Below are 27,100 nucleotides of genomic sequence, written 5' to 3'. Positions count from 1 at the left end.
TCTCCACAGGCCTGTAAAATTAAGGGGATCCTCTTTGGACTCCTGGGTTGGATAGAGTCTAGAGATTTTCTCTATGGCCTAGTAAAGTGTTTTATTTCTAAGTTGAATGCCTCAGGGAAGCTGGGAGCCTCTGTGTCTTGGAACGATTCCTTCTTTGAATAATCCCCAGCTTGCATCAAAGGAGTCTCAGAAAAGCAACTTTGAAAGACTTGAAGAACTCTCATCAATGCAATGACCAGTCAAGGCTCCAGAAGATCAATGAAGCAAATTACCAACCTTCTGATGGAGTTAATGGCCACAAGGTGTAGACACACGAATTTTTGGACATGGTCACTATTCATTTTGCTTGACTGTGCTTATTATGAGAAGTTTTTTCTTTTTCTTACTCTCAATTTTTAATTGGGGAGTGTAGGAGTTGGAAGGTTTAGCAATCCCAATGCCGAAATAAAGAGGGCCATTGTAACATTTTTTAAAATATGAGAGAACAAGTTCAGAAAGAAGTACTGAGCAGGACAATTTTGAAATTTGTGTCTAGAATGTATTATATATTTTTCTTTTTTTTTTTAAGCAGGCAGGATGAGAGATTTATGGTTTCACATTGAATCTTCTATATGTATTCTGTTTGTGTGGAAATGCCGCTTTTTGATGTTTAAGTTCAGAATAAAAATTAAAAGATCAAAATTTTCCAAATGGAGTTTGAGGGAGTTTTGAATACATTTGTTAAAGAATTATGTTGCAAGACCTTTTGATTAGTTTGCAAGAACAGCTTGGTTGACTTCAGGGGTGATGAAAATGTATTAGCTAAACTTGAACAGAAATTTTTGCATCATTGGTTGGGATTGAAAAATTAGCATGATTTGGTAAGCACGGCCAATGAAAGGGACATTTCTTCCATTTAGATCTATGTATCTTTATGCAGTAATTTTCTCATCCATGACAGCCATTGAAATAAATTATGGAAATAAATTGAACGTAGAACCAGAACTTCATATGTCTTATCATTAAGTATTACAACAAGATTTTTAAAAAAAATAATCTTTGAAAGCATGGACTTTTTGCCTTTCATGTTTCTGTTCCTCATGCTTAGCACAATGCTTACTTAGCACAGAATAGGGTACTTAATGTTTGTTGACTGCATATTCAATCACATTGCTATCACTACAAATTAAAAATTTTTTTTTCTTTTTAATATTACGAACTTGACACAAACATGAAGAAACAAGAACATTCCCTTGTACAAAGAAAAAAAATACTATTATCTCCACTATTTATGACTAGCATCTAAAAAAAATATTTCGAATTTAATATAGCAGTTCTAACACTGCCTTGCTTCTCAGTGTTTACTTCTGAACTTCTTTCTTATCTTTTCTGTGTATAAAATATCAGTAATAATTTTTCATTTTAAATTTAAATTAAATTTTCCAAGAAACATCTCCAAGTGATTGCCAAATGTAACAGGCCGTTCTTGCTCCTCATCCTTGACTTAACCTGCAGCCTTTAACACTACTGATCACTTTCTACCAGTATACTCTCTCTTCTCTAGGTTTTTGTGACACTGCTGTCTTCTGGTTCTTCCTGAGGCTCCATTGCGTCTCCATTGCTAGCTATTCATCCAAATCACACCCACTAACTGTGAGTGTCTCCTAAGACTGTCCTGGGCTCTTGTGTTTTTCTCCCTCTCTACTGTCTTGATTGGTAATCCCATTATCTCCCAAGGGTTCAGTTATCTCCATGCAGATGGTTCCCAGATCCATATCCAGACCTATCCTTTCTCCTGAGCTCTGTTCTTCCATCACCACCAAAGACAACTCAGATTCACTAGGTCCAAAACAGAACTCATTATCCTCCCCTCCCCTGCCAAAACCCTCTCTTCTCACATACTTCTCCATTCCAATCAAAGATGCTATCACATCCTTCCATTCACCCAGGCTCACAGTCTCAGTGTCCTGGCCAACACCTCACTTCCACTCAACCCACACAACCAGTCTGTTGCCAATTCTTGTTTCTGCTATCACTACATGTCTCATATGCCTTCTTTCCTCTCTACTCACAAGGCACATGTCGACTACAGCAGTAGTCTTGTACTTGATCTTCCTGGCTAAGATCTCTGTCTACTCCAGCTGGGCTGCCAAAGTGATCTTACCGAAGCGAAGTGTAGCTGTGTTACCTCTTACTCAGTGAGCTCCCTGTTGCTTCCAAATGACATCCTGTTTGGCCTTTAAAGCCCTTCACAAAGGGGCTTTTAAAGGTCCCTTCCTAGCTGTTCTTCCTGATCCTCTTGCAAGCCATTCCACAACATTCCATTTCCAGACTCTGTGTCCTCCATGCCTGGAATGCTCCACCCCCTCATCCTTGCCCCTTCATTCCCCTGGCTTCCTCCAGGGCTCAGCTCAAAGCCTTTGTGCAAGGAGCCTTTCTTTTTCTATCAATTCTAAATATATCTTGTGTGTACCTTGTGACTTTCATGTTGTTTCTCCCTCATCTATGTGTATGCTCCTTGACTGTTTTTTTGTTTGTTTGTTTGTTTGCATTTATACCCCCAAACAGTTAGCACAGTGTCTGGTGCATAGTAGATGTTTAAATAAATGTTTGTTGACTGACTATTGAGATTAGAAAGGATTTTTTTTTGTACTGTTAATAAATAGAATAAAATATTTTAAAGTGGTTTGTCTTTAATACTTATAAAAATTTTTATTTTTATGTTTTATGATATATAGTAATTAATATATGAAATATATAGACATACATAGGAGTATGGGCTCAAAATTTTTTTCCTGATAGGGAAAGTTTTGGAGACCACTCCATTGGAAGAGTTCTGCTTCTCCTTGCAAGAAAGGGGCTCATTATTGGCTACATTGTAGCAGATGACAGCAGAACACAACTCACGGATGATGCTCACGAACCATGAGACAAGTAGAAATGCCCAGCAGAGGGCAGAGCCCAGCAAAGATGATCTATTGCCCAGTGAATAACAGTGCCCAACAAAGAGTGGAGGTATGATGCCCAATGTGACGTAGCAAAAAGGAATGTGATAAGAGAAAAGAAATACCTGTGAAGGAACAAGTCGTCCTGTCTACCTTTCCCCTCAGATTGGGCCTTCCAGACACGTGCACTAGCCCTGTGTACCAGGCATGTGTGCTCTTTCATGTGTGTTCCTTGGTCATGCGTGTTCCCTTCACGGGTGTCTTCTGTGTCTATTCTTGGTCACAGTCAATCAAATATTTATCATGTGCTCAAGATTATGTTAGGTACCATGCTACATCTGAGCATATAAATAAAAACAAAATAGTCCCCATTCCCATGAAGTTTACATAATAATTTTATATGTGTATATATATACATATATATATATAAAATTTCATTGTCGTAGAGTCAGTATATACAACAGAGGTTCATAATTTTTTGTGTGTTACGGACTCCTCTGGAAGTCTGGTGAAGCCTGTGGACCCCTTCTCAAAATAATGTGTTTTTTTTTAATGCAGAAAATAAAATACATAGGGTGACAAAAGAAACATTATATTGAAATACAAGATTAAAAAAAAAACAAGCTCAGATCAGGAAGCTCTGAGTAAAAGTATGTACATAATGTAATACTAGGTTTCTCTGGAAGAGAAGGGTCTCTGTACCCCTCCTATGTCTTTTCATTCCAAAGAAGCTTCAGGAAACCTGAGCTCACACCCTAATAGAGAAGGTCTATTCCAAATCACACTCACTAACTGTGGGTGTCTCCTAAGGCTGTCCTGGGTTCTTGTTTTTTCTCCCTCTCTACTGTCTTGATTAGACCCAAGTCCAAGTTTTGAGTTTTTGTTTGGGAGAGATAATAGGATCATCCATAAACTTAACTGTGAATCAAGCAACCCCTTCCGTCTCACCCCTAAAGGGGAACTATGGAATCCTTCAGACCAAATTCAGAATTTGTAAAATACAAATCCCCTCAGAGTGCTCTGTCCAGGGACACTGATCTCAAGAAATTGTATGTACACAGACAATGGAAAGAAATTAATTTATAGAAGGAGAGCCAGGCTTACAAAGTACCTCCAACCGTGGTGGCTAGCAACACAGAACACAATTGTTGCTGGTAGTTTTCATCTTTACCTGCACAGACGGAGGGAAGGGAGAGGGAAGAAGAAAGAAGACGCCCCAGTCACCTTGCTTTGCAGGTGAGGGAGGGGGAAGGGAGGAGGAGACTCCACTATGACTCAGTTATATCTTTATTCTACACTTAATTTACTTGTCCCAAAGGTGGAATGTGTTGAGATAGCCCTTCCAGACACGTACGCTAGCTGGGCTGTCGCAATCCCATTTATCTGCTTGCTGTAGAGGACGACGTCTGGCTGCTTTCCACGTAGTTGAATAGTATCTTCCAAGCTTTCTACTCCCCCAGCCTTAGCAGGCCACACTGACAGATGTGCTTTTCTGGCCTCCGAGGCCTCCATATTTCTTCCATCTATCACTCTTATCCCCTCCACTCAGTAAGGATAAAATGACCCCCTTCCCAGGTAGTGGAACTTTTTTTAGGGACCCTAGAGGATCATCACTTACCAATCGGGGTTTGTACTTGAGGTCAGGGTCACATATAGCAGTAAGGAGTCCATTAAGAGTGAAACAAGTAGCTATTTATACCTGCTGATTGGGAGAGATTGCAAGATGGATGGCAATCTACCCTGAACATGACTCAAAATTCTCCTTATATGCAGATTTTTAGGGCAGCATTCAGGAGCTCAACAATATTCAAAGTGAATTGTGTGAAATAAAAGAAAAGTGGCTATTCAGAAAACAGGTGGTTAAACAAAAAGAATAGTGTACTATTGGAGAAAAATGTGTATTCTTAGCTAGAGGAGATGATAGGTAAGGGGGGCTATCATCTCAGCATAGCTAGTCTCACTTAAAGAAATCTGCCAATCAGACCAGACAAGGGAGGAGAACTTTCCCAGGAAAAGTTCCAGGATTTTCCTGGAATCCTCTTCCTTTAGCAGCTAAAGCAAAAATGAGACAGTGAAGGACACAGCCGCAGTAGCAAACGTCTTTCCTCTCACTTAAAATAAAATATCGAAAGTTAGAGTGCTTTGAGAGAGGGCTATTTCTAAGGAGGGGAGGGGGAAGGTCTTTGTGTTACACAAATGTGTCAGGGAAATTCCTGGTGCGATATTAAGGGGTTTTGGTATGGGATACTTTAGTTTAGCAAAGGCAGCAAGGCATTTCTCACTGGAAACTCTACCTCAGGATACTTACTGAAGTTATCCTTTGGGGTTCATTTGGAAAGGGAGGCGGCAGTCTTTGTCCATTTCTCCCATACCCAAGGAGCTATTTAATTCCAACATCCATCCCCCTCCAAGCTTTTGGGTAAGGGCAACAATATATACATAATGAATATAAGGTAGTTTTGGGACAAGGGAATGAATGGTAGGATTTTGTGTATGATCCCATCAAGGAAAGGAATCAAAATCCAGAGGTTGGAGAGCAAAGGGGTGATTGATAGTGTAGCAGTCTCCTGGAGAGGGTGGGAAGTCATGGGATCAATGGCAAATATAGAATGCATGGCCTTTGTGATATGGCAAAAATTGTCTGGGGATTTGTTGATAGATACTGATGCCAATTTATATAACCAATACTGCAAAGATGCAATGAAAACCAATTTGTCATGTTCAGTGCACAGACTCACTATATACAAAAATCAGAGCCCTTAGCTGCAGTTTCAGCAACCTTATATAGGTTTTAGTTACAAAAACAAGATGAGTACAATCAAATTTCAGGGAGTAAGTGAGGGAAGATGGTGATTTATAGAGCAAAGAACAGATAGCTGAGGGAGAAGATCTATGTCAAGTAAAACAGGAAACCAACTGATGCTAGGTGACATCTTAAGCTATTTGTAGACAGACAGAGCAGGAACTAAACAGATAATGCCACGGCTATACTTGAAGTCTCAGCTTGATTCTGCAGATTGTAGCTAACTATCTGCTCATATTAAGCGAATGGCAGCAAGAGACTTCCCCAAAATTCTCTTATCATCGTGAAAAGGGCTTATCTCATCACATTCCACCTCTGGGACGAGTGAATTAAACGTAGGATAAAGATACAACTATTATAACTAGAAATGAAGGAGGGCCCGGTAGGCGATCACATCCAGGAGGAGTGAGTCTCAGTGAGAGCCCAAAAGTAGAAGGAAAATAAGAGGAAAAAGTCTTGAGGGAAGTTTGCTAATGATAAAGTAGTCATTTCAGAGGGCACAGTGAAAGGGGGAGGACAAATTTGGAATAGGACATTGGATTCGGTAGTGGTGATATCAGTGGAAATGAGAGGATAGGATTGCTGAGCCACTGCTACGTTTGAAAGATTGTGGCAAATGAGAGGTGTGGCATGACTAGAGGAATATAAATGTCTTGACTCTAAAAAAAAAAAAAAAAAAAGGATGTGTTTGTGTGGAAGAGAATGGAATCTTCAAACTATAGACCACTGAGCTTGACTTTGATTCCTGCAAAAATTTTAGAATTATTAAAATGAGCAGTAACATGGTTTACAGGAGTGAGGATATAGAGTCAGAGGACCTGGGTCCAAATCCCATCTCTATTCCTACCAGTGAGACCTTGGGCAAATCCATTAACCTTTCTGGAATTTCAGTTTCCTCATCTGTAAAATGGTGATTTGCAATCATATGTCAAACTCATAGATGCACAAATTAAAATGTAAATGAAAATGTTTAACAAAGTAAAAATATAATACAACATAGATAATTTGTGGTTTTCTTTCTTTAAAAATTTAATATTATTTATTTTTTGTTACATTTTAAGTTCTGAAGTGTCTCTCTCCCTCCCAATCCCACTCTAAAGAAGGCCTACATTTGACATAGATGTTGATCAGTTCTTTCTCTGGAGGTGGATAGAATCTTCTTTCATAGGTCCTTTGTAGTTGATTTGAGTATTTATAATACTCGAAATGATTTAGCCCCTCACAGTTTTTCTTCAACCATTATTGCTTACTGTATACAATGTTCTCTTAGTTCTGCTCATTTCACTCTGTATCAGTTCATGTAAGTCTTTCCAGGTTTTTCTAAAATCAAGCAGTTCATCATTTCTTATAGCACAGTAGTATTCTATCACAATCATATACCACAACTTGTTTAGCCATTCCCCAATTGATGGACATTCCCCTCTCAGGTTTTTGCCACCACAAAAAGAGGTGTGATAAATATTTTAGAACATAAAGGTTCTTTCCCTTTTTCCCTGATCACCTCGGGAAACAGACCTAACGGATAATGCTAGATCAAAGGGTACACACAGATTTATAACTCTTTGGGCATAATTCCAGTTTGTTTTCTAAAATGGTTGGATCAAGCTCATAGTTCCACCAAAAATGTACTAGGTCCCAATTTTTCCACATCCTCTCCGACATTTGCCACTTTTCTATTATTTTAGCCAATCTGATAAGTGTGAGATGATATCTCAAAGTTGTTTTAATTTGCATTTCTCTATTCAATAATGATTTAGAGCATTTTTTCATGTGACTACATATAGTTTTGATTTCTTCATCAAAAAACTGCCTGTTCATATCCTTTGACCATTTATCATTTGGGGAATGACTCATATTCTTATAAATTTGAAAAGATTTTCTATATATCTGAGATATGAGACCTTTATCTGAGAAAACTGTCTGTAAAATCCCCCCCCCTCAATTTTCTACTTTCCTCCTAATCTTGGCTACATTGGTTTTATTTGTGTAAAACCTCTTTAATTTAATGTAATCAAAATTTCCCATTTTACATCTCACAGTGATCCTATCCGTAAGTCTGATAGGTACTGTGTTCCATGTTCTTCTAATTTTCTCATGATATCTCCCTTTATATCTAGGTCATGTATCCATTTTCACCTCATCTTGGTAAATGGTGTAAGATATTGTTCTATGCCCAATTTCTGCCAGACTGCTTTCCGGTTTTCCCAACTTTTTTTTCCAAATAGTGAATTCTTATCCCTTAAAACTTAAATGTTCACATTTGTCAAACACAAGTTTACTCTAATAATTTACTACTTTGTATTGTATATTTACTGTTCCACTGATCTACCTTTCTATTTCTTAGTACCAGATAGTTTTGCTAATTACTGCCTTATGGTTTAAGATCTGGTACTGCTAAGCCTCCTTCCTTTATTTTTTAATTAATTCCTTTGATATTCTTGACCTTTTGTTTTTCCAAATGAACTTTGTTATTATTTTTCCTTGCTCGATTTTTTTTTGTAATTTAATTGGGGTGGCATTAGCTTTTCCGGCAGTGAAGATCTCCCTGCGCCAACATACCTCTCAAGAAAGACCTCATGCACCCCTCTCCTGAGGAGGAGAAGCAGAAACACAAGAAGGAGCGCCTGGTACAGAGTCCGAACTCGTATTTCATGGACATAAAGTGCCTGGGGTGCTATAAAATCACCACTGTCTTCAGCCACGCACAAACAGTGGTTGTCTGTGTGGGATGCTCCACTGTGATCTGTCAGCCTACTGGAGGAAAGGCAAGACTCACAGAAGGATGCTCCTTCAGACGGAAGCAGCACTAATGACTGAATCAAAATGATTGAGAAACTATAAAGAATAAAACAAATTTGATACAGAAAAAAAAATTGGGGTGGCATTGAATAAGCAGATTAGTTTAGGTAAAATTGTCATTTTTATTATATTGGCTCTGCCCACCCATGAACAATGACTGTTTCTCTAATTATTTAAATCTGACTTGATTTGTATAAAAATGCTTTTATGATTATGCTCATGTAGTTCCTGGGTTTGTCTTGGCAAATATACTCTCAGGAATTTGTTCTGTCTACAGTTATTTTAAATGAGGTATTTCATACTACCTCTTCTTGAGGGTGATATATAAAAATGCTAATGATTTGTGTAGGTTTATTTTATATGTTGCTACTTTGCTAAAATTATTGTTTCAACAAGCTTTCTAGTTGAATCTCTAGGATTTTCCAAATATATCATCATATTGTCTGCCAAAAGAACTAGTTTTATTACCTCATTGCCTATTCTGATTTCTTCATTTTTTCTTCTCTTTTTGCTATTGTTAGCATTTCTAATACAATATTGAATAATATTGGTGATAATGGGCATCCTTGCTTTACCCCTGATCTTACTGGGAAGGCTTTTCTATAGCTTATCCCCATTACAAATAATGCATACTAATGGTTTTAGGTAGATGCTTATTATTTTAAGGAAAAATCCTTTTATACCTATGTTTTCAAGTGTTTTTAAGAGGGAAGAGGATTGTATTTTGTCAAAAGCTTTTTTCCTGCAACTATTGATATAATCATATGATTTTTGTTACTTTTGTTATTGATATAAGAAATCATGTTAATAGTTTTCCTTATGTTAAACCATCCCTGTATTCCTGGTATAAATCCCACTTGGTCACAATGTATAATCTTTGTGATATATTGTTGTAGTTTTGTAGCTAGTATTTTATTTAGGATTTTTGCATCCATATCCATTAATATAATTTGTCTTTAATTTTCTTTCTCTGTTTTTTCTCTTCCTGATTTAGGTATCAGCACCATTTTTGCTTCATAAAAGGAGTTTTGTAGGACTCCTTTGCCTATTATTCCAAGTAATTTATTTAATATCTGAATGAGTTGATCTTTAAATGTTTGGTAGAATTCACTTGTAAATCCATCTGATCTTGATGCTTTTTTCTTAGGAAGCTCATTTATGGCCTGTTCTATTTCTTTTTCTAAAATAGGTTTATTTAGATATTCTACTTCTTCTTCTGTTAATCTAGGCAGTTTATATTTTTGTAAGCATTTTCCCATTTCACTTAAATTGTTAAATTTATTGATATATATTGGGTGCTTTGATTTCATTTTCATTAGTGATATATTCACCCTTTTCATTTTTTATATCAGTGATTTGGTTTTTTTCTCTGTTTTCTAAAATCATATTAATCAATGGTTTATTTTATTGGCTTTTTTTCATGAAGCCAATCCCTAGTTTTATTTATTAATTCAGTGGTTTTCTTACATTCAATTTAATTTGTGATTTTCTAAGTCGATATAAAGGTGGCAGGGATCTGGTTCCTATTTGAGTTTGACGTCACCGGACTAAGTTCATCTCTTATTTTAAATCAGTGCTTCTCAAACTTTTGAATCTTAGGACTCTTTTACACTCTTAAAAATTACTGAAAACCTCAGTTTTAGTTCAATTTTTGTTTTTAGGGGTTATATAAATATTTCCCATATTAGAAATTAAAATAGCTTAGTATTATTATGAAAAGTTTTGACCTTATAGACCCCTGAGTCTCGGGAATGTGGTCCCCAGGCCACACTTTGAGAACCCCTGCTTTAAATCTATGCTCCTATGTTTACTTAGCCTGGAAAAGACTAAGGTGAGAGGATGAAGGAGGCACATGTCAAACATTAATAGGGCAGTTTGTGAAATTTGAGTTATTCTATTTTATTAGGAATTAAAGTTAGAACAGAACTGAAAGCAATGAGTAGAAGTTTAAGAAGGCAATATTTAGGCTTGACCTAAGCAAAAGCTTAACAATTAGATCTATGCAAAAGTGGAAGGGAATGCCTCAGGAGGGTGGCTTTCCTTTCAGTGGTCTTCAATTGTTAGGTGTGTTGTAGAGTAGTTTAGTATTGTGATTTGGACAAGAAAAGTACCACCTTCCACTCTGAAATGTTGTGATTCTCTGACTGTGTTGTCCACTATTGGAGAGTAATGTATGTTTTGTACATAACACCAACATGTGGTGTTTTACCTTTGTGCTTGCTATATGCTCCATCCAACTTTGTTTTGCCTCTTTTTTTTTTTTAGCAATGTGATTGCATATGATGTCTATGTTTGCTAAGCTGTATGCAGTTTTAATTTGTGTGCCAGATACTATGCATATGTATGTGGAGCCTATGTATCCAGGGTAATGTGCATGCATGTGACTCTATTACATGTGAATTAATGTTGAATTAATACACCATCAAAATGTATCTGTTTCCTGGGTATTATTTATAGATGGAACCCAGGCTTCTCTAGGTATGCCCAGTTCTAACATAGAGACATCCTTGAGGGGTGTTTTTGAGCATTTTGCCAAACATGGAATCCTCTTGGGAGGGGTAGCTTCCTTCCATTGGCTGCCTGTGTCTCTAAAATTGGCATGACTGAACTGATCATTCTCTTTTCCACCATCTTTTCTTTTTTTAACCACAAAGAAGTGTAATTTTTTTTTGCTAGAACCTTTTATTTCAGTCTTCTCAGTGCTAGAAAGGTTACTAACAAGGCTGCCACAATTAACATCCCAGATATTGTAGCCAGAGTGCTCTTATGTCCAGGACTGAACCTGCTTGAGAAGAGCTCTTAGAAACTTGAAGGAAAAACATAGGCCCCTTGCTAGAAACACTTGAAGTCTTGTTCCAAGGGTCTCAGAACTCCTCCTTTTTCTACTTCCCACAGGGCAAGTTACTGTGCAGAAGTCTGCCCCAAGGGCTGAACCAGTCATTCCCTTTTCCACCTTCTTTTTGGCTGGCCTCTTTTCTGTAACTCCTATGGGCTGAGCTATCTGTTGCATTCTGCACGGATGCTCAGTGTGTACACCATGAACTGAATTGGTGAGAGGAAAATCCTTGTTCCCTTTCTTTTCATCCCCAAGAAATGGGGCAGGGTGGGGGAGTGTTTGTTTTTGTTGTAAGTTGTTTATCCTGTTTCAGATCCCAGAAGAGGAGTTTGAGCCATGGTGACCTTGGTGCTTGGAGCCAGGATCACAAATGCGGTAGTGCAACCAGCAACGCAAACAAGGAAACCTTGTGAAACTAGGGTGTCTGAGACTCAGGCCAGAGGGGAGTTTTAGATTTGGAACTTGGACTGTCCTATGGGAACTGAACTAAGCTATGATTATGCCATCCACGTTAGGAGTAGTTTTCTATGTTTGTGATTATATCTTTGAGTAACTATTCCTTTGTAAAAGGTCCGATGTTAGATGTAGGCCCTTGTCTGGATTAAAATTTGGCCCTTTGCTTTTGTGGGGACCCCTGGAGAGATTTTCTTCCTAGGACTTTTGATTCTAGATACCCTAGAATGTAAGATTCTAAAGAAATTTGGGGGAAATATGCTGTAAATGTGTAGGGTTTTTTTATTCTATAAATGTATAGGTGTTTCTTCATACATCAGTTCCACTGATTAAATCTGGTAAATTTTTCATTTGTTGATTGCTTGACTCTTTATGTACTGATAGTTTTTCTATTATTGAATTTTGTATAAAGATTGGTTTACCAATATAACCTTTATTGTTGAATTTTTATTGTCCAGTAGAAATGTTTATATTCTTATTGCCTGTAATCAGACATAGGTTGCTTGCTTTTTGTTAAAGCAAAATGTTCTACAGCTGTGTAGGTTGAGAAAGCCTGTGACTTAAATCCATAAGTGGTTCACATTCTTTGCTACTTCCCTGAGCCTACTTTTCTTGTCCTGATGGGTGAGTTTGCAGTTCTGTTTGGTTTGCCTTGACAGTTGCAAGGATCCATGGGGAAATTTAGGTGCTCTTTGGGATAAAGGACCCAAAGGTATTGCCTGGACGTCTGTGGATATTGCCTATGCTAGAGAGATCTCCAGAGAATTTTAGTGTGCCTTGTGTAGAAAGGAATACTTTTTGTTTTTGTGTGGCTTGAGTATAAAGAGATGCTTTTTGTTTTGGTTTCTCTGTGTAGAAGGGGACACTTTTCATGCAATTCCCAGTTGGATGGTTTTATGCACTGAAGGAATTATTAGAAAAGTTTCTACACACATTAGTTTTCTCATTTGAGAGAAGGACAATGGCAAGGTAACCCCAGGACCCAAATCCATGTGGGGAGAGCTCCATGTAGCTTTTTTTTTTAAATTTCTGGTTTGAATTCTATCCCTTCCTCCAGCCCCTCCCCCATCCATTAAGAAGGCAAGATATAGGATGATTATACATATGAAATCATACGAAACATATTTCCATATGAGCCATGTTGTGATGGTGGGGTTGGGGGAAAGCAAGAAAAATAAAGTGAAATAAAAGCTTCAATTTGCACTCAAGAGTCCCATCAATTCTCTCTTTGGAGTGGATGGCATTTTTCATCTTGAGAATTTCAGAATTGTTGTGGATCCTTCTATTGATCAGAATAGCTGAGTCTTTCAGTTATTACAATATTGTTGTTACTATGTACAAAGCTCTCCTAGTTCTGCTCATTTCATGTTGAATCAGCTCATGTAAGTCTTCCCTGGTTTTTCTGAAACCATCTCCCTCATCATTTCTTCAGTACAATAGTATTCTGTCATATTGATATACCATAACTTACTCATCCATGCCCCAATTGATGGGCATCCCCTTCGTTTCCAATTCTTTGCCACCACAAAAAAAGTCTAGTATAAATATTTTTGTACATGTAAGTCCTTTTCCTTTTCCTTTGATCTCTTTGGGATACAGATTTAGTTGTGGTATTGCTGGATCAGAATATGCAGAGTTTTTGTAGCCCTTTGGGTGTAGTTCCAAACTGTTCTCCAGAATGGTTGGACCAATTCATAACTCTACCAACAGTGCATTAGTGTTTTTCCACATCCCCTCCAGAATTTGTCATTTTCCTTTTCTGCCATCTTAGACAATCTGATGGGGATACCTCATTTGTTTCCATGTGCATTTCTCTATTAGTGATTTAGAACATTTTTTCTTAAGGCTATTGATAGCTTTGATTTCTTCTTCTGAGAACTGCCTGTTCATATCCTTTGACCATTGATCAATTGGGAGTCCATGTAGTTTAGAAAGCTCAGTGTGGACCAGGTTTCTGTCCAAGTTGGGAATTAGTTTTGTCTTTGCGCTTTCTTTTGCTTGTGGGTTGAGAAAGGACTTATGAGGTTAATAAGGCTAACGAAGCAGAGATATTTAGTAAACTTAGTAAAATGCTTATTTTGTTGACTTATTGGGGGAACTTCATGAAGTATTCCTTGTTATGTGAATCTGCAAAAGTTTTTGTTTGGAGATAATTTTATCTGTTCATTTGGGACTGTATATGATACTTGAGACTCTCCGTAAGGCACTGGGGAAACAAATAAATGGACATTGCTTATGCTTCCTCAGAGACCGTGGAGAACCATTTTGAATTTGGGATGAGCACTATAAAAAAAAGAAATGTGCCCCTGTCTAATGTCCTGGAAGGCAAATTTCAAACAGGGAGAAATAGGTAATCCAGGCTTCTCTGGCTATGTTTACAGCATGCCCAATTTAGCTGAAAAGAAGCCCTCTTCATCCGCTGCCATGGGTGTGGAGGTAGTCTCCTTAGATTGACTGCCTATATCTTTAAAACTGGTGTAAGACTAAGCCATTCACTTTTTTAGCTTTTCTTCATCTTCTATGTGCGGTGCCCAAAATGGATGCCATGAACTGAACTCGTGAAAGGGGAAGGACTATCTCCTGCTTACCTCACTTTTACCTCAGCTCAAAGAAAATCCTTCCTGGCTCCCCCTTTTTTTCACCCCCAAGAAACAGGCCTGGGAGTGTTTGTTTCTGTTGTCCTCAGTTTTAGGTGTTGGAGTGGGAGCTTGAGCCATGCTGACTTTGGAGCTTAGAGTCAGGATTGCAGTGGAGGTGGGTGCAGCCATGTGGGCATAGAACCCTGAGAAACCAGGGTGCTTGGGACTCAGGTGTGAGGGGAATTTTGAAATTGTAACTAGGATTGTGTTCTATGGGAACCAAACTAAGCCATGAACCTCATACTATTCTCCTCCCAAGAGGCTGGGGTGGGGAGGAGGAGGAGAAGGATTATGTAGTTCTTGTGTGTATGTGTGTGTGTGTGTAGAGGGGCAGAGTGTGTTTGGATATTTGTGATTATACCTTTTGAATGAAATTTTCTCTGTGTAAAAGCTAATATATTAGTGACTAATGGAACTGGGGTAGAAAGCACCCCTTCGATTGAAGGAACACCATCAGTGGGGATTAGAGACAATGGCAGGACCCCCCAAATTCCTTTAAGGGTACTAGGCAGCCAGCAGCTGAGGACAGAGTAAAAGAAGGTAACATACCTGACCTTCAAGGGGTAGGAGCCTGGGGGTCTGTGTTATATGGGAACTGTAACCAGGGCCACAGTATAAGGGGGGCAAGGAGCTAAGTGGTGGTGGCAGGAATACAGAGTAAGGGTATCTAATCCTATGCATTTTGGCCAAGCTTTCTGGGATCTTTATTAAAGCTTGAACACATTTTACATGGTATCCCAGCTAACCTCAAGGATCAAAGACTGATCAGGAAAATAATTCACACACTCTAATTCACTTGAGAGTGTAGGCTATGGCACTTTCTATTGAGGTATGGAAAAAAGTCTCCCACCCTTTTGTGTGACAATTTGATGGCGTGAAGTCTTTCGCATAAGAATTAAAAATATGTTGATTAGCCAAGAGGCATGTTGTTGAGGGCCATTCTTGCCAGGCATGTTGTAATGAATTTTTTCAGGTTGGACTAGTGTCATGAAGATCCCCTTCCAATTTTCAAATTTTGTGTTTCTGTAAAAATAACCTTTTTTTTCCCCCAGAGGAAAGACACATAGCATGTGGTCACAGGTAACTTGTCAGACAAAATGGAAACTTTTAGTGTTAGATGTAGGCCCTTGTCTGGATTAAAATTTGGCCCTTCACTTTTGTGGGGACCTCTGGAGAGGTTTTCTTTCTAGGACTTTTGATTCCAGATACCCTTGAATGTAAAATTCTAGAGAAATTTGGGGAAAATATGCTATAAATGTAGTTTTTTATGCTGTAAATGTAGTTTTTTATGCTGTAAATGTATAGGTGTTTCTTCATACATCAGTTCCACTGATTTAACTGAGCACATTTTACTGCTACTGAAATGAATTGAAAACTTGATCTAGGACTCAGTTTGCAAGGGAAGCCCTGAATGGTGTTGCTGATTTGTGTAGTATAAGGAAACTCAGAGGGAGTCTTGTGTTTGTATGGCCCTTGATGGTAAGACTTGTCCCTTGTACTTACCCCTATCCCCAGCCATACAGTATTTAGCCTAAACTGAGGAATTCTATGTCTCCCCCTGCCACCTTTTATGATTTGGACCCTTGATTCCATCCATATAGGGAATTCCCAGTGTACGGATTTCCCCAGCCACTCATCTTGGAGAACTGAGAGTCCTGGTGACTCGTTCGTGGTTGCACAAGCCAGTGTGTATTGGGGGCAAAGCTTGACTCACATCTTCCTGACTATCCATTATATTACAATATACCTTTCCTATAACCTCTTTTCTTTCCCTCCCTTCATATATCCTGCCCTTCCCATCCCCGGTAGCAAGGGTGAAAAAAGTAGGGAGCCATATTTGTCTCCATAGGGTTTATTGTGTGACTTAGGACTTTATTCAAACTCTGGATAGGGGCACTTTCCTCCTGACCCTCCCCTCATTCCCCTACTCTGATCCTGGGAACCAATCACATAGCCAGCCACTGTTTCTTTTTCTTTACTCTGTTCTTCCCCAAATTCCCTCCACATACTCACTCCCCAGCTGGGGAGACATGAGGACACCGTGGCCAAATGTTCACTAAAGCTTTCTCCCAGTCATCCTCATGAGTGAGAGGAGCTCATCTTGTATCTTTCCCCTTCCTTCTCACCTTTCCTTCCCCACTACCCCTGCCCCAGCCTCTCAGCTCCAAGAACACACATACTCTGACCCAGAGTTAAATGAAATTGGTCTCTAGCCAATGTGTAGGACCACTGAGGAGAAGGGCTGGGGGCAAGGAATGACCATGGGAGGGTCAGAAAGGAGGAAAAGACTGGGATGGGGATGATGGGTCTGGGTCGAATGTACAGTTTCTCCATCTGTTCCTCAAGTGTGGTTGAAGGGGGTGGGGGTCTGAATTCAGGAGAAAGGTTCTCTCCACAAGGTCAGTACAGTTTCTTGGTAGTAATAGCCTATGATGAAGAAACTAATGACCACAGCCAGTAGGATGTTAGAAAGTAAGAAGTCCTCGATCCACTGAAGAAGGAAACAGACACACAATCAGAATGGATTTAAGGAACTATGGAATCATAGAATGGTCCCATATATATAACATTACAGCTCTCTTTTTGCACAATGTCCCCTATTTTGGGAAGGTATGTCTCTCACCATTGCCTCTTAGAATCCTTAGCTTCTATCAAAACTCAAGTGCTACCCCCATGTGAAACCTTTCTCGATGCCCCCAGGAGCTAGTACCTCTCCCAAATTACTTTATAGTTGTTTTTCCCTCCATTATTTTGTAAATGTGTAAACTGCTTCTACCAAAAGAATGTAAACTGCTTGAAGGTGGGGATTACTTTGTTTTTATCACTATCCCTAACATGTATCAGGGTCTGGCACCTAGTGTGGCTTGATGTTTGTTTCATGAATGGAGCTACCATTAAAAGTCACACAGTTCAACTCCAATCTACAGATGAGGAAACTGAAGCCTAAAGAAATGGGCTTGATCAAGGCCCTCTGACTCCCAGTTCAGTGATCTTTTTCTTCCCTCTTAACTCCTCCCATCCCATTATCACTGGTGACTTTAATACTTCATGTTGGTGATCCTGTAATACTCATCCCTTTATGTTCAATGACTTTCATCTAAATCATACATTGGCCACCCCATCACTGTGGTTGTATCCTGGCCTTTGTCAATATGTGGTACAGTTTCACTAGCTAGTTCCTCTTCTTCTACCACAAACTTTAAGGAGAGGGCTGTGATATCATGGCTATGCTGCTACTTTGACTTGAATACAAAGGAATGAATGGAACTTGAAAGGGAAAAAGACTTTTCTCTTCTAAACACCATACATTGGCAACAAGATAAAGGTTGGATTCCCTATGGATAAAAATATACGAAGACATGAGGGTCTGTCTCCTTCCTTCATGCCCCCTCCCCACTTGTCCAGTTATAGGCACTTGTCTTCATATATCATGAGCCAAGGTCCATCTTTACCCTGAAACCACCTCTTCTCTAGAAAAAAAAGCATAGAAATGACCTCTGGCAGAGAAGTACCCCCAGATCTAGGACTGGCCTACTTTCTTTGTTTGGATGAATGGCTGAAGACAGGATGAAGGCGTCCAGAAGAATTCTAGCAAGGCCCCTCCTAGAACTGGTCTGCTTTGACTCCAAGAAAGCAGCTTGCTTTTCGTCTTAGACCACCCCGTGTCCCAGAGGCAAAAGCAAGGGGCCTCACGACCTGCCGTAGGTGATAACAGCCTCGGGGTAGCACATGTGACTGTGCCATGGCTTCAGCAACAGCTTGGGCGGTGTCACAGAGTTGTCTGGGAATGGATTCTGCTTGGTCTTAGTGAGGCCAGCATAGGGCTGCCTTCCTTTGTCATCACAGAATCACAGAATTTGAGAGATGGAGGGGACCTCAGTGGCAGTCTGGTCCAACTCAGAGTGGCATCCTGGCAGCAGCCAAAATAAATAGCCCCTGCTATAGTTACCATGCTAAGGGTCTGGTATGGGTGCCAAAGGCTGGAATTGGGGGCAGCAGGGACCAGGAGAGACGCAAGGCCCTAGAGAAGCTGGAGAGAGGTTCTACCTGGGGCTGGGGCACCTAGTCTTACAAAGGGGAATATAAGAAGGAGGGGTCTGTACCTCAGGCAGGAAGGAGATGTAGGTCATAAAATACAGAATCAGAGAACTGCTGAAAAGCGTGCTTGTCCACAAAGCCTGCATGGTAACTTTCATGTCTTTTGGGGCCTAGGGCACAAAAGCCAGTTTAGTTACTCCCACCAAGATCCAGGTCCTGACACATTTCCCAAAGACTTGACTTGAAGCTTAATCTCCCACTCCTTCCCACCTGTTTTTCCTTATCATTCCCCTAGTCCCTAACACACCCCTTCCCCCCCTCCACCATCTTCTTCACCACTCTCCTTCCATTGTCTATATTATTTCTGATCCTGAAGAATCTCTGACCTTGTAGTAGAAAAACTCCATGCAGGAAACAATGAGTAAATATTTCCCTATCCCCATTATAAGTATCTGTGGTAATTGCCACCCAATGGAAAGGGACTTGATTTCATGCTGCCTTGTTTTCCAGGTTTTCAGTATTGGGGTGTCCTGAGGAAGCAAATGAAGGCCAGAGTATATACAGTGGTAGAGGAGAAAGAGTCTAGGGTGGGTAGGAGGATAAGAATAGAAAGCTAGGCTCAGACATCTTGGCTGGCCTTACCTTGGTCACTCACCTCAGTAAGAAAGACCAGGTAAGAGGCTCCAAACTCCAGCAAGCCCAGTTTTAGCACATTTTTCTTCTTCTCAATCATACAAAGCAGATTTACGTTTCTGGTGAGAGTCAGTCAGTCAGTTAAATGCCTACTTTATGTCAGGCACTCTGCTAAGTGCTGGGGATACAAAGAAAGGTAAAAGACAGTCCCTGCTCTCAATGAGTTCAGAGTGTGATGGGGAAGACAGCATGCAAACAACCATGTAAAAAGCAAGATATAAACAGGATAAATTGGAGATAATCAAAAGAGGGAAGGCATAAACATTAAGAGGGATCAGAGACAGCAGGAAAGTTTTGCTGCTTATACTAAGTGGTGATGGGGTCCAGGTTGCCCATTCCCCCAAAATAGCCATAGGATAATAGGGGAGATGATAAGTCACCTGCTTATCTCGATGCTTAGCTCTGAAGAGGTCCCGTTGTATTTCTTGAGGTTGTAGGTGTCCACAGGCAAGATGATAGAAACATCTTTGTTCAGAATATTGATAATCCTGTGAATAAGAATCAAGTCTGAGTCTAAGAGCCAAAGGCATGCAGTGCAACTATCCCCAGGCCATCCCCTTGCTTCTGAAGGACCTTACATCTGTTCTGCTGTCTGTTAATATCTGCCTCATACTTCCATCAGGCTTTTTGGGTGCCATTACTTTCCCTCTGTCACCTAACACAGACTATCAGATTGGAGAGATTTCCTGGTTTCTGGCATCTAGAGGTCTCTGTTTCACAACTGTTGTCCTACTACCCTGGCCAGATGTGATGTAACCAAGGGTATAGCCTCTAGTCACCTTGATGTCCCAATTTATGGCAATGGATCTAGGGAGTTAGAGGGTAAGATCAACCCTTGAGGCCAAAGAAGGACAGACCATCAGCCACATTCAGATGCCAAGACAGACCAATGACAAATCAGGACTGAAAACCTTGCCAGTCTTAGAGCATATAACAAAGAAAACTGTTGGGAGCCTAGATTCTCTGCTGGACTTATTCAGTGGATGCCATCAAATCTCAGCATAGTAGAGAAACACAAAGAGAAGACATGCTTCATTTACTTAGCAGGGCTCTATCAATTCAAGTGGGTGTCTGAAGTGGGATTTAAATCAGTCTTCTGCTTGCAAGTCCGGTGATTTGTACATGAGCCAACAACAACAACAAAAAAAATAGAACATGGCCATAAAAATCAAATACAGTGGAAGGGAAGAACAAGACACAAACTCAGAAGAAGACAACAATGTGAAAATAGCTACAAAAAAAAATGCTAATTGGATCTAAGTCCAACAAGAATTCTAGAAGACTTAAAGAAGAATGGTAGAGGAAAAATTAAGAAAGAAATGAGAGTGATACAAGAAAATTGTCAGAAGAGAATTAACATCTTGGTAAAATAGGCACAAAAAATACTGAAGAAAATACCAACTTAAAAAATAGAATTGGCCTAATAGTAAAAGAGGCACAAAAATTCACTGAAACTGCTGAAAAATAATTGAAACCTGTACTTTGAAAACAAACAAAAAAAAATTACAAAATCCCACAGAAAAAGCAAGAGTATGACCAAAACCAGTTATGTTATTTCAAAACTCATAACTAAACATAATAGCGAAGTGCTCAGACCATTTGTGGTCATTGCTCTATGACCTCCATCTCTGGCTAATCTCCCTTTGATGCCACTTTTCATGTTCTGTCTTCGTTGGTTAGGTGCTTGATGTGTTTGTTGAGTTTAATTGTTCAGTTATTGAGTCTGTAGTACCAGGACACCTGGGTGCCTTCTTGCCTCACAAATAAATTTGCTCATAAATGTACCTGCCCGTTGGTCACACTGGCCCAGGAGTATCCTTAGAGACATCAAAGTCTTAGGCAAATGCAGTTAAAAGCAAAAATGGGGCTGGAAGCCTATGAACAGGCATGTACAGGCCTGGCCAGAATATGAGTGCCGCTGAATCCTACAGGCTCTTCCATCTGTGGATTCTCTTTTTATCACAGGCTCTCTTTGATCTTGCTTAGTACCCTTTTAGTATTTCTCACTTAATGTTTTGGGACTGGCTCTCAGTTACTAGCTTCCTACCATTCTGTGAATGATATAGGACTGTATTACAGATGTTTACTACCTGTGATCAAGGCAATGCACTGTATACCATGTTCTGTATCAACCGCAAATACTACCATGATCCTTCTCAGTGAGAATAAACCATAATCTGCCAATCCTGGATTCATGCCTATAAAGTAATTATAGTATCATAGATTTAGGATTAGAAGGGACCTTAAAGACCAATGTCTTCATTTTACTAATGAGGACACTGAGGTGGATAGAGTTTGCATGGGGAAATATAGTTAATAAGTCTCTGAGGTGGGATTCCAGGTCTTCTTGAATCCAAGTAAGTGTTTACGTACAGTGTCTTTGGGTGTGAGGATGTGGGTTTAAGTATCAAACATAGCAACCCATCCTCTACTTTCACATCTCACTCATGGAATTCCACTGGTGTTATCCCACCATGCTTTAGGCTTATCTTATCTCTAGAGAGGACTACAAAGGACTTGTGATATCGCACCATGGATACTATGGAATGGATATATTTGAATTGGACATTTTCTGCCATTTTCTTAGGCCATGGACATACTTTTGCTATGTCTAGGGGAAGGTATTGCAGGTGAGAGGTTAAGCGACTAGCCCCTGGTCACACAGCTAATAAACAGAACTCAGATCCAGGCCTCATGTCTCCAACTTCCATCACACCACGCTGCCTTCCTCATTCAACAAACTTTTATTAAATATTTACTGTGAGCAGAGAACTGTGCTTGGCACTGGAGTTGATATAGAGTTTAGAAAACCTCCCAAATAGAATTTACAATCAAGCATGGGAGTTGCCAAGTGAGCAAGACTATATAATAAATATATAGTACTTATAATGCAAACTAGAAAGAAATTTGTGCATAAAATAGGGACAAATTGTTCTCTGAAGTCTGGGAAAGTTGTTTCTGTTTGCATTAGGGCTTTGGCCGGAATCTGCTAAGTATTAACCAAAGGCAGCTGGGCCTGCCTTAATCAGGCCTTTCTAGCCACTAAATCTGAGTTGACTGAAGCAAAGATGGCCAGCAGAGGGCATGAAGACATGGAGCCCCAGAGCTGGTTAGCAGGGATCAATCTACCCAGCCACCACTGTGGGACCAGCATACAATAATAGCACAGCAGTTGCCCTAGAAGAAAGAGGTGGCACACCTCACTGCATCATGTTTATATATCAGGGAGAGAAAGAGAGTTCCGTCAGCTCACAATTTCTGTTTTGCTTTTCCACTGGCCTACGTTGGATGTCCTCATGCTCCGTCCAAGATAGGAGGCACGGAAAGTGATAGTTTGGGAAATGGGGGTTGAGAACAGCGTTTGCTGCTAATTTTTTTTTAATTATTATTTCCATACCAGTCTATTTAGTAAATTTTCTTTTGTATTATTTTGATGTCATAAATTTACATCTGGCTGGCGTAGGGAGGTATCAGAGAGGGGGTTGAACAGTGATTTTTGAATAACAGTGAATCCAAATAGGGAAAAAACAAGAATAAAAATGATGTCCTAGGAATGCATTGGTTCTGTTCTGAGGGGAAATAGAAGGGAGGGTAAGAGGAGGCGGACTCTAGTGTAGTGTATGCTAGTCCTCATAATTTGCACACGTGAGAAAAATACACGTGAAGGAAGGGCTTTGGACAGTGGGTGCAAGATGAACCTTATTCTTATCTGAAAACCAACAAACACTGAACACACACACACACACACACACACAGAGTTTAGTGCAGAAATACATCAAATTCAACAGGAAAACAACTAAACATTGGTGCGGAGGGGGCACTGGGATTTAATGAAGGACCTTTCATAGCCCTGGGCTTGACATGATATATCAATGAGCAGAGATGGAGACTGTCATGACCTTCTGGGCCTGCTGGAAACTGCCCAGCTCCCTCACAAGTGCCTAGATCAATCTTTCTTGTACATGTGTTTTGCAAACAAGGAAATAAATTTTAGTAAACTTATACTCCTTTGATAGAAAAGCTTTGAAAATGAATTAGGGGGAAACTATGCTCAAAGGGCTATAAAACTGTGTACACCCTTCGATCCAGCAATACCATTATTAGGTTTGTATACCAAAGAGATCAAAAAAAGGGAAAAAGATCTTGTTCAAAAATTTTTATAGCAGCTTTTTTTTTTGTGTGTGGTGGCTAAGAATTGGAAATTGGATGCCCATCAATTGGGGAATAGCTGAACAAACTGTGTTATATCATTGTTATGGAATATTATTGTGCTATAAGAAATGATGAGCAGTATGATTTCAAGAAAATCTGGAAAGACTTACATGAACTGATACAAAGTGAAATGAGCAGAACCAGGAGAACATTGTGTGTGGTAATAGCAATATTGTATGATGAGCAACTATGAATGACTTCGCTATTCTCAGCAATCCAAAACAATTCCAAAGGACTCATGATGAAAAATGCTATTCACCTCCAGAGAAAGAACTGATGTCTGAACACAGACTGAAGCATGCTACTTTTCACCTTTTTCTTTTTTTAGTTTAAGTTTTCTTCCACAAAATGACTAATATGGAAATATGTTTTACACAATTGTACATGTATAACCTGTATCAGATTGCTTGTCATCTTGGGTAGGGGGAGAGAGGAAGGGATAAAATTTGGAATTTGAAACTTAAAAAAAAATGTTAAAATTGTTTTTAGATGTAATTGGGGAAAAATAAAATATTATTTAAAAAATAGATTAATGGTGGTTAAAAGAGAAAACCCCCAGCTAACCACCAGGTTTTGCCTTTACCTTCTTCCTTAGAAAAATTAAATTGCTGTCAGCAGCCCTTGGTCCTACTTTTGGGCAATTCCCTCCCTGAAGGATAACACTGAAGTCACCCATTTTAGATACATCTCTGAGAATATGGGATCCTACTTTATTCATTGATTGACTACTAAAAATTGATTCATAAGGTTAAAACACCACTTTAAAGGCTCAGCTTTAATAAGCTATTTCCCCACGTATTTGTCAAAATCATTCAAGATTCCTGGACGTATGTAACAACAGAGATAAATTTATTTGATGATCTTATGATTATTAATGTCAAGTTAGGTATAAAACAGAGATATGTTATTGCCAATTGTTATTTTCCCTTGTCAGAGAGGGAACGCAAAGATAAAAATGGAACCTCAAGGAGTTTACGTTCCACTGGAGGCATGAAAACATGAACACAGATAAATAAATACAATATATACACAAAGTATAGTACGGGCCACTAGGTGGCACAATTGGATGGAGTGTTGAACTCAAGATCTGACTTCAAACCTTGGCTTAGACAAGGTGTGTGACCATGATTGGCCGTGCTGAGATGTGACCCTCTCAGCCTAAGTTTTCTCAGCTGTAAAAAGGAGATGGTAATAGCACCAACCTCTCAAGGTTATTGTGAAGATCAAATGAGGTAACAATGATTTAAGTCCTTTGAAAACCTTTAACGGCCATGTGAATGACAGCTAGTTGTAGTTGTAGAAAATGGTTGTAGTCATAGTAATAGTAGTAGTAGGTTAGTAGCAGCAGCAGCAGCAGCAGCAGCAATAATAGTAGTAGCAGCAGTTAGTAGTTAGGGGCAGCAGTAGCAGCAGTAGTAGCAGCAGCAGCAATAGTAGTAAATATAAAGAATGAGCAATGAAAGTCTGAGGAGCACTGGCATGGTAATGCTTGAGAGGTGCCCCAGTTATCCTATTAGGAGACTAGGGACCCTAACAGACAGAGGTGAGGAAAAAAGTACATTCTTGGCCTGGGGACAGCCTGTGCAAAGCCATGGGGACAAGAGATGTAATGTTTTTTTTTGTTTTTGTTTTTGTTTTTGGCAATTAGGGTTAAGTGGCTTGCCCAGGGTCACACAGCTAGTAAGTGTCAAGTGTTTGGTCTGAGGCCGAATTTGAACTCAGGTCCTCCTGACTTCAGGGCCAGTTCTCTATCTACTGTGCCACCTAGCTGCCCCCAAGAGACGTAATGTTGGGTAGAGAGAAGAATGAAGAGGCTGGTTTGGCTAGAATGTAGAGTACTCAAGGGGGATTAATGTCTAATCTGCCTAAAAAGTGAGTCTGGAGGTGAATTGTGAAAGATTTCCCCTATCACATGGAGGAAATTGTGTTTTACCCTGAAGAGAGTAAGGAAACACTGCAGCTTCTTAAGCAGGGGACTATGAATGGTCAGGCTGGTGCTCTAGTTCAGTATCAGTTCGGTAGCTCTGTGGGAATGAGGCACGGGGCCAATTGGGAGCCTTTAGCAATAGCTAGAGTCTAAAGGAGACAAGAGGTGATGAGGACCTGAACTGGGGTGTCAGGGAAGGGGGATAGAGGAAGGGGAATGGATACAAGGATTGTCATGGAAGTAGGATTCATTCCCAGGACCCAGCGTGTCACAGCCCATTCAGTAAGGGTCAGCGGAAGAAGAGAGAAGTAAGGGGTGAAAGTCGGAGGAGAGATGAGACAGACCATAGCAGAAGAGAGGTCTGTTGTCTCACCAGGGCAGATAGCCAGGCCGTGATGGTAACTCTCTCAAGACTTCTCAGAGTAAATGAATGCTACCTGCTTATGCTGATCCTGATTCACACGGGCACAAATGGTATTGCCACAACTCTAGAAAGCGTTGCTCGTGATGATGAAGTATTGGGCAGGAAACTGAAGACCTCAAGGACATAGATGGTGTGAAAACAGAAAAATTTCTGTTGCTGATGAAAGATAAAAAACAGACCCCATCCTCTTCCCCCAAATATGAGAAGGGAAGATGGTGTGTGAAAGCAGGATATGGATTTCTACACCATGGCTTAAAATGTGGGAATGGCTCTTGCCCTCAAGATTGTGCCACACAAGGACCAATTGAAGGAATTTGGGATGTTCAGCCTGGAGAAAAGACAACTTGACTCAGGGTGGATGTGACAGTTGTCTTCAGGTTATTTGAAAGGCTCTCTAGGCTTTCTCTCTCTTGCTCCAGAAGGAAAACCTAGAAGACATCCATCTTGTTACTTATTCCCCTGCATACATACTGACTCTGTGCTCTATCCTGTTCCTCTCACATGACCCTCCATCTTTCCACTCTTGACTTTTATGTTGGCTATCTCTCATGCCTCGAATACTCTCTCCTCCCTTTGGCCAAAAAGGAAGCCAAAAAAGCTTCCCTGGTTTCCTTCAAGACTGCTCAAATCCTGCTTTTTGCAGAAAGCCTTTTTTAGGTTTCCTTCTTTTGATGATGCCTTCTTTCTGAGACAATCTCTCATTTACATTGTATATATTTTGTATATATACAATCGTTTGCATGTTGTCTCACCCTTTAGAATATGAGTTCCTTGGGGGTAGGGACCATATTTTTTTTCTTTGTATGCCCAGAATTTAGCACAGAGCCTTACACATACTAAGTATTTCATAAATGCCTTATGACTGACTGAAGTTGTAGAGAGGCAAGTTTATGCTCAATATAAGGAAAAGCTTTCTAATAATTAATGAATTTCTTGATCAGGAGGCAGCAACTTCTATCTCACTAGAAGTCTTCCAAAGAAGCCTGGATAAACAATTGTATTTTGTAGTATTTTGTTGTAGGGGATTTGTATTCAGTATTTTGTAATAGATGATTTTTATTCAGGTATAGGCCAAGCTAGATGGCCTCTGGGCTCCCTTCCAGCTCTGAGATTCTGGGAATGAAGGTATATACTTATTCTGAATGGTGGCAGTAGGTTACATTATTAATGGTGGTTAGAATAACTAATTATTGATAATAGTTATTACATTATGAGAAGTCATTATAATGATTATACTATTATATAAATGGTGCTATTATGTTTTTATACTTTTTCTATTTCTTTAAATCTCCCTAAAATGTGATTTTCAAAAATTATTATTATTATATTATAGATGAGTAACTTGTCATTCT

At 39.6% G+C, this 27,100-nt stretch overlaps 2 protein-coding genes across 2 annotated transcripts in view; one reads left to right on the top strand and one right to left on the bottom strand.

Annotated features, from left to right (window-relative positions):
- Window positions 1-6,094: 6,094 nt before the first annotated feature.
- LOC114036149 (40S ribosomal protein S27-like) lies at window positions 6,095-8,594 on the top strand. The gene is made up of 2 exons (XM_027852562.1): window positions 6,095-6,132; window positions 8,267-8,594. Exons 1-2 carry the CDS (start codon window positions 6,095-6,097, stop codon window positions 8,535-8,537), a joined length of 309 nt encoding a protein of 102 aa, XP_027708363.1. The 3' UTR covers window positions 8,538-8,594.
- Window positions 8,595-16,828: 8,234 nt separating this feature from the next.
- Window positions 16,829-27,100, bottom strand: part of LOC114036120 (solute carrier family 15 member 2-like) — a 61,941-nt gene continuing 51,669 nt past the window's right edge. Inside the window, exons 18-22 of the mRNA XM_027852522.1 lie at window positions 19,566-19,673; window positions 19,148-19,244; window positions 18,879-19,022; window positions 18,558-18,662; window positions 16,829-16,945 (exon numbers count right to left, since the gene is read on the bottom strand). Coding sequence (XP_027708323.1) covers window positions 16,829-16,945; window positions 18,558-18,662; window positions 18,879-19,022; window positions 19,148-19,244; window positions 19,566-19,673 — 571 coding nt within the window. The remainder of the gene's footprint in view (window positions 16,946-18,557; window positions 18,663-18,878; window positions 19,023-19,147; window positions 19,245-19,565; window positions 19,674-27,100) is intronic.

The sequence above is a fragment of the Vombatus ursinus genome, unplaced genomic scaffold (assembly GCF_900497805.2).
Source record: "Vombatus ursinus unplaced genomic scaffold, bare-nosed wombat genome assembly UNPS02009770.1, whole genome shotgun sequence".
Lineage (NCBI taxonomy): Eukaryota > Metazoa > Chordata > Mammalia > Diprotodontia > Vombatidae > Vombatus > Vombatus ursinus.
This window is presented reverse-complemented; position numbering and strand designations above follow the sequence as displayed.